Below are 8,024 nucleotides of genomic sequence, written 5' to 3'. Positions count from 1 at the left end.
CAATCCTGCCAGACACTACTGAGTAGCTGTTTTCTACTCGCAGTTCTGGCTAAGGCCACGAGATGGCGAGCTTACCTCTAGTTTCTAAACTTAAAAAAAGTATTATCTTGGCAAAGAGGTGTAAAGAAAAAGTTCATTTTTTACACACAGACCATGAATCAGTGAATTCAGTAGAATCTCACTCTGAAACATGTATATTTATAGTAAAGGATAGAAGGATATTCAATCAGATTCTTGCTTACTATGCACTGAGTGTGTGTGTGCTCAGTCACTTCAGTCCTGTCCTGCTCTGTGTGACCCCACGGACTGTAGCCCACCAGGCTCCTCTGTCCATGGGATTCTCCAGGCAAGAATACTGGAGTGGGTTTCCATGCCCTCCTCCAGGGGATCTTCCCCACCCAGAGATCAAACCTGTGTCTCCTGCATTGCAGGCAGATTCTTTAACCGCTGAGTTTCTGGGATGCACTGCATACCACAAGCCAAAATCCCTATTTCCATATCTAACTGCCTATTGGACATTTCCACCTGGAAAAAGATAGTAGTGTGGAAACTCACCCAAATGCACAAACCAACAAGGACAGCATACTTAGCAAATCCAAATAAATTATTCCCTAAGCCCCAGAAAGCTGCAATCTAAATTGGAGGCAGACTGGGGAGAATGCAGAATTTGATTCAGATAAATCTGAGAACACACAGTCTACCTCTTATTTATCTGTATAATCTTCCTCATTTGTAAAAATAATTGTATTTCTGAATGGGAAAGGGAGCAGTCTCTGGGCATTTTGCAAGAACCCTGAACCTGATCCCTCTATGCTTCCTCACCAGAGGGGCTCCCACTCCCAGGCATTGTGGGCATCCTGCTTAGTACACAGCTCTCTCCAGGGTCCTGGACCCTCAATGCTTTGTGCTCTGGAGTTGGCGGCTGGTAGCTTCTTGGACATGTGACAGGGATGTGAGCCCTCTGTGTGAGCAGGGAAGTGGTGAGAGGCCCAGACAACCAGGCTCTGGATGCTGCTGACCCTCCACCATCAACACCTCCAAAATGTTTTCACACCAACCCACAGCCTGACTGCCCTGACCCCTGGTACTGCAGTGCATAGGGGTGTTCACACAGGAGTGACACCTCTTTTCTCCTGAGCTGTCAGACCACAGGCCTTTGAAGCTCCCTTTACCTGGGGGCACCTGTACCTCTGGGCCTGGGCTGACGCAAACATCAGAAGCGCCGCACCAGCACACACAGACCTAAAGTCACCATAGAACCACCCAAACAGGCCAGGGCACATCTGAGGCCCTTCCGGGAATCTGAGCAAGGTGAGTGGGAGAGGGATGGGTGAGGTCTTGTCTGAGGTCTAATTCCATTTCGGGATGGGGGGCGGGTACTTCACTGGACTCTGACAGAAGGGGCAGGCCCTTCTGCTTCAGCCCTAAGTTACCTGGTTAGGCCCAGGCCAGAAACCAGTGTTTCCAGTTGGGAATCCTTGGGCTTATCTCCTCCCCTATAGAAGGTTCCTCTAAAGAGGGAGGGAGAAGGAAGGAGAGGCAAAGTGCTCTGACCTGCAATGGGGACAGTCGTTGTCTTCCAGGTATGCATGTCTAGGACAGTCTGGGCCTCAGCCTAGAAGAGTGGTGCCTGCTGCAGGCTGGAGCAGAGAAACCAATGTCAGACCACCCTGGAGAGTGGTGTGCCTTGGGGGAGCCCTTCCACATCCTGTCCAGGGAGCTAGATTCATCCTGTCATATAGAACTGGTGAATTGCTGGACTCTCATCTCACTCCAGCCAGAATCCAGCCCAATCAGCATCATCAGGCTACCATAATCTTGAGGAATGATCTGAAGACATGAAGATCCTCCAAATGGCATCACACAGTGAAAAAATTAAAAGCAAAATCAAGGGCACAGGACTGGCTTACCACTTTGAGATCTGATTACCAAAGAACTTTGAACTTATTTTTGATGTACTTTACTCATATTGTGAGGAAGTAGTGCAAGGCATTACAAAATGTCAGTCATAGAAAATACATCTTGCTGTTTTGTCAACTCTCTTAGGTTTTTATTTATTTATACCATATTTATTCTGTATATGGTCTTGCTTTGCTGCAAAAAAATCTAAACTTTTTGTTTATTTTTGTCTGTGCCATGCCACATGTGGGATCTTGGTTCTCCAACCAGGGATCAAATCCATGCCCCCTGCATTGGAAGCATGGAGGCTTAATTATTGGGCCACCAGGGAAGCCTCCCCCCCAAATTAAATTTTATGTAGTAAAATTGATTTTTCCTTAAAAAATAAGGAATTTTTAATTCCTTATTTAAAAATATGGTTGGACAAGGCTTTTACCTCTTTAGTTTTCTTATAATCATCTGTACTTCTATTTATGTCATAATTTATCCTTACTAAAACTAGGAATATATTGTATATACCTAGCAGTCACTTTCTAGCTTATGTGCTTATAAACAGAAAAGCAGATTTAGTGGGTCTGGGTTAGAGCCCAGGTCTCTGCTTATTTTATAGGAGAAACACTGACACCTGAAATATTTAAATTTTACCGTTGAATTTGGGGAAACAGTACCTCTCCCAGACCCTTTGGAATTGCAAGTTATACTTTCTAGAGATGTGAACACACTGAAGCTTATGTAGTTCATCAGACAGACTGGGTTCATGATTGGGTTACAATTCTGAGAAATTATTAACCACTGTCTGTGTTTCTAGAGTGAATACAGTCAGTAAAACAAAATTTTAGGTTTTTACAAACAAGTTTAACACAGAAATCATATCTGATACAGACATATAGTAATTTAATGACTTACAAAGTATTTCTGCGTGTTTCTTGTTGGTGTAGGGTGGGGCAGATGGGTAATATCCTAGCTTGAGCTTAAGTCATAATTTCCTCTTATACATACTGAGCAAATTAGAGGAATTGGTAAGGCAAGCCTGCCAGAAGCCTCTGGGAGAGAACTCACCCTAAGACAAGTATTGGAGAATTACAACCATAGTTATCCTTGGAAATCATTTGAAAGAGGGGGGTTCCAATTCTAGGCACATAGCATTGTGTCTGGCTCACAATTTTTTCTCCAAGCCCAGGTGAACTCATGTTTGCGTCCAATGGAGAAAAGGGAGGCTTTCGGGAGAAAAGGGCTATTTTGCTAAGAATTCTATGAGACTTAAGAGGTTTTAAGCAGCACTGGAATGGTATCCACCTGGATAGGTGTAATATTAAAGCTAGAGAAGGGGCATCCTTCATATATCTTAAGAGACGGTTCATTCAGCTTTGGTCCTGAAGGGACTCCAGAGCGATCAGTAAAGCTATGCACCTGGAGAACTCTGGTACCTCAGCTGTGATGGGGGCCACGGAAGGAGCAGGATCCAGGAGAAGGGGCAGCTATAGCCAGCAGACATGGCAGTATCCAGGAAAGAGAACAGCAGGACAGGAGGAGTATGTAGCACTTATCTGGCATCACACAGGATTTGTGAGTGCAAACAAGACCTTTGGGTACCATCCCCAGTATGTGAAGGCAATCTATAGGGGATGGGTCCAGCCTGTGCCAGTAGGGGAAAAAATATAGCTCACATGACCTTCACCTCACTTGGTTCCACTGAGGCCCCGTAATAAATAAACCATAAATAATAAATCATCTTATTCCTATTTAAGTAGGAAAACAATACCCTTAAACAAATGTGAGTACAGTACCTGGTTTACATTTCTGTCTAAGAGATTCAGGAAAAAAACAGGGGATTTACTTTTCTTTTTTAAAGTTCTGAAAAGTATTTATTAAGTGCCACATTATGTTTATAAGCTGATTGACAAATTATTTCATTGCTTTACAATTTTTCCCATTGTATTGTCTTTTTTTTGGTAACACATGTAAAATGTGTTCATCTTGAGAAAATGAGAAATTCAGATGAAGCAAAAATGAAAAAACAAACCACCTGTTATCCTACCACACAGATAGTCACTGTTAAACCTCTTTAGTATATACTTTGAGTTTTTTCTTTGCATATTAATATATAAATATACACTTTTTACAAAAATGGGATACTACATATACTTTTTGAAAATTGCTTTTTTCCACTCCACAATATATACTGTGCATCTTCCCATGCAAATGGAGAAGACATGATAGAAAGAGGATGTCTTGCAGATGGGGGTGAGACGCAATTTTATGCCAGTTACAAGAGAAATACCTCAAAGCCACACAAAAAGTTCAGATTAGGAAGACGTTGTAAGGTATGTAAGAAAAAGCAACGTTCAAGTAATAATACATCAGGCAAAACAAAATTCAAAGCCGAACACATTAAATAGGATAAGGACGGTTCCGCCTGGCCTTCCAATGCATGACCATCAGTTTGTTTCGTACTCGCTTCATCTCTTCCATCTCCTCTGCTACCTTTATCATCTCCTCGTTGCTTAAATTTCTGCCGTGTATGTCCCCTCTAAATTGCGGGCGGGAGCGGGCCAGCCTTTCCTTAAAGCTTCCCTCTTCTAGCTTGTGTTTGCCCACTCCGCAGGGAGGCTGCTCCATGGGAGGGCGCGCCTCAAAAAGGTCCTTCCTCGACAGGCGCTCCTGAGGAGGGCGCTCCTCGGACTCGAGCATCTCGGGAAGAAGCTCAGGAAGGAGTTCGTCGGGAAAGAACTCCTCCTCCGAGGACACCTCCTCCGAAGACTGCTCCTCCGGAGACGACTTTTCGGGAGACGGCTCCACAGAAGGCCGCTCTTCATCCGCCTTGGGCGAGCTCTGTGGCTGCTCCTCGGGCTCTTTGCAGGCTTTTTCCATGTTCAGGATGGTCTTTTTTTTAAAGCACGGTGATACAGAGGAGACAAGAAAGAGGCGAGTCAGAATACGCGCTGCCTGGACTAAGACCCCGCCCACGAGTTCCAATACCTGCCTCTTCCCCAGTCTGGGCCCGGGTCCGTCAAACTACGCTGACGGAGGGGCTCTCCGGCCCCCGGGAGCCCGCCGCGTCTGGCTCCCCTCTCAACCCCCGCCACCTTGTCGCCCCCTCCTTCCGAAAGCCCACCATCTTCCCGGCAGGCCTTGCCACACAGGCCTCTCCCGCAGGGACCGGGGCGGAGCGGGCCGGCGGTGCCGTGGACCCGGCTCCCTCCAGCAACCTCCTTCGCACCCCATCCCGGCCCGCTGCCCACCCCTTCCCCTATCTGGACCTCTCCCGGCGGCTGGTTCCGAGGCGGCCTCTCCTCCAGGTGCCCCGCTGTGACCTGCGGAGCTGCAGACTGTCGCCGAGACAGGGTAGGGGGCGGGGAGGAGGGAAAAACTGACACACGCCCCTTTTCTGGGCAACGGCCGCCGCCCCCCCGTATTCCCCTGCCCCCACCCTGCTCCATCTGAAAGCTTCGTCCTCCCCCCCCACCCCGCCCCTACCCAGTAACGCTCGTCATTTCTATTCAGGCGGGAAGTGAAAGCGAAGGTCTGCTTAGAAACTATTTCTCAACGCCCGTGTTGTCTTCCCGGACTGGGGGATCCACTCACCTCCCCAGCCCACTCTCTAGACCACCATTTTTTGTACCGAAATGGGGGCGCGGGGGCGGGGTTTTGCAGGGAGAACGCCTGGACTCAGTGCCATCCCAACCCCAAAGGTTACTGGGCAGCACCAACACTCACACCGATTTAAGAGGGCGAAGGGGACTTACTTTCTTCTGCTTTTCCCCTCGTCCAAAGGGCGATAGGCATATGGTGTCTGGACAGGCAAAAAGGACCAGGACGAGAAGGACTTGGGCAGACACGGGCTCTGGTCACGTGAGGGCCGCGCGTCACCGCCGAGCTCAGATCCCCGGTTACCACTCTGACCGGCGGCCGCGCTGCCGCAACCAGCCGGTATTTCTTGATCCCCGACACACTAGACATCGTCACTCACCTCTCTTTTGTTTATGTGTGCCTTTTGTTGGTTACCAGAGACGGTCAGCATCCAGTCTTGAGGGTTATTGCCTCTTCCTCTCTGTCTCTTCCCTTGATAACACCTCTCTCCCTCATTCTCCTGTCATCAGCTACCAAGGCCCATTATTTCCCTAACAGTTCAGATCCTGCACTGAAACTGGACTGTTTCTCTTTAATGAGTCACTATCATATGCCACCTCTTCCAGTTTTAATCCACATCCATAACTCAATCATGTCCGTTTAGGTGCTATCAAAATGACTCTCATGTCTTGTCATTTTCGTGGACAATAAGCTTTCACTTTTCCGTGACTTCAGGATTTTTTGAGTCTCTAGACCTAAATCACAAACAGAAGCGCCAGTCTAAATTAGTAATCATTCAGTTCTAGAACTCTAGAATAAAGTAAAGTTTGTAAAAAACGTGAATCTAAAAAGACTGAGTACTTTGATTTTCATAAGTCAGAATGCACATTCATGCATCTAAGTACAAATAGTTTGAAAACATTGATTATCTGAAATGGGAGCATTTTTGATAGAGAACATGGCATTATTAATGGGCTTCCCTTGTAGCTCAGTCGGTAAAGAATCTGCCTGCAGTGCGGAGATATGGGTTCAATCCCTGGGTTGGGAAGATCCCCTGGCGAAGGAAATGGCAACCCACTCCAGTATCCTTGCCTGGAAAATCTTACGGACAGAGGAGCCTGGTGGGCTGCAGTCCATGGGGTTCCAAAGAGTCGGGCACGACTGAACGACTTAACACTATGGCATTACTATATATATATATATGTATGTATTTGCATATTGTATATATGTACTCTACATATATATACAGTTCAGTAATTATAATAGAAGTAAGAATTTGCTGGAACTCAAAAGATTCAGCACAGAGGACATTCATATTAAACTATGCAATAATTCTGTGGACTGCACACAGTAGCAGGATTAAAATCATGCTAACACAGTTATTACAAGCATATGTTTTTGGATCTAATGATGTTTTATGATATTCAACTTCATACCTGCGTCTCACACCAACCTAGATGCCACTTTATCATGCAGATGCCCTTTCTTCCAGAGAGCAGACTATACCTCTCCTCGCTGTATTTTACACTTTCAGGGTAGGTTACCATTACACCTGTGAGGATCCTAGGTGGTCTAGTAAGTTTCCAAACAGAAGTTCATATGTGGAATTCCCCATTTTAAGAGCTTTTAGTCACTTTTCTTGAACATCTAATTTACTTTGTGTTGAGAAGCATCAAAACAGCTAAATATTAATTTACCTTTATATCCTTTCCATAACTGTTTTACTTTTCTATTTTTTTATGTCTTAAAAAAAATGGCAACCCAACTGATTCTTTTTTTAATTTTTAAAAATGTATTTATTTTTCTAGTATTTTTGACTGCACTGGGTCTTCGTTATTTCGAGCGGGGGCTACTCTCTAGTTGCGGTATGAGGGCTTCTCATTGCGGTGACTTCTCTTGCTGCAGAACATGGGTTCTAAAGCACATGGGCTTAGGCACTCCATGGCATGTGGAATCTTCCCAGACTAGGGATTGAACCTGTGTCCTGTGCATTGGCAGGCAAATTCTTAACCACTGGACCACCAGGGAAGTCCCAATATATGTCTTTTAAACCAAGTTTCAATGTACCTTCTTTATTCTTTTTTTGCCAGGTCACACAGCTTTCAGGATCTTAGTTCCTGGACCAGGGATCCAACCCACAGACTAGGGATCTTCTCCCTACAGTGGAAGCCTAGATTTTTAACCACTGAACCACCAGAGAAGTCCCTTTATCCATTTCACCAAGATTTGACTTCATCATTTGTATGGTTTCTTTCCAAGGGGAACCCCATTCATTTATTCTTTTATCTTTTTTTCCCTTACATCCTGTGATGGCGAACTCACTACCTTAAAAGACACCCCACTGAAATTTCAGACAGTTCTAATCATTCAGTGTACCCCCTATTCCCCCCTCTTTGAGCTGAAATGTGCCTTCCTGTAATTTACACACATTGGTCCTGGTTCTCTCTTCTGGAGTGTTACAAAAGAAGTGTGTGCATGTGTGCTAAGTTGTTTCAGTCATGTCCAACTCTTTGCAACCCCATGGACTGTAGCCTACAAGGCTTCTCTGTCCACAG

The 8,024-nt window shown here is 45.6% G+C and overlaps 1 protein-coding gene and 1 long non-coding RNA gene across 4 annotated transcripts in view; one reads left to right on the top strand and one right to left on the bottom strand.

Annotated features, from left to right (window-relative positions):
- Positions 1-3,736: 3,736 nt before the first annotated feature.
- On the bottom strand, positions 3,737-6,048 carry TCEAL1 (transcription elongation factor A like 1). Of its 3 annotated transcripts, none has more exons than XM_086386970.1 (2): positions 5,870-6,048; positions 3,737-4,782 (listed from the first exon to the last, which is right to left on the bottom strand). In XM_086386970.1, exons 1-2 carry the CDS (start codon positions 5,918-5,920, stop codon positions 4,291-4,293), a joined length of 543 nt encoding a protein of 180 aa, XP_086243096.1. In that variant the 5' UTR covers positions 5,921-6,048; the 3' UTR covers positions 3,737-4,290. The 3 variants fall into 3 exon arrangements, with proteins under 3 accessions (XP_086243096.1, XP_086243097.1, XP_086243095.1); XM_086386971.1 differs by lacking the exon at positions 5,870-6,048 and adding an exon at positions 5,646-5,753; XM_086386969.1 differs by lacking the exon at positions 5,870-6,048 and adding an exon at positions 5,160-5,355.
- The window catches only part of LOC147340878 (uncharacterized), a 46,998-nt gene continuing 44,080 nt past the window's right edge, over positions 5,107-8,024 (top strand). Inside the window, exon 1 of the long non-coding RNA XR_015158612.1 lies at positions 5,107-5,244. This is a non-coding gene — a long non-coding RNA (uncharacterized LOC147340878). The remainder of the gene's footprint in view (positions 5,245-8,024) is intronic.

This window comes from Bos grunniens, chromosome X (assembly GCF_055505025.1).
Source record: "Bos grunniens cultivar Pamir isolate PY7600 chromosome X, Bosgru_T2T1.0, whole genome shotgun sequence".
In the NCBI taxonomy this organism is placed as follows: Eukaryota; Metazoa; Chordata; class Mammalia; order Artiodactyla; family Bovidae; genus Bos; species Bos grunniens.
Note: the sequence above shows the minus strand (reverse complement) of the source record. Positions and strands in the feature narration are given on the sequence as shown.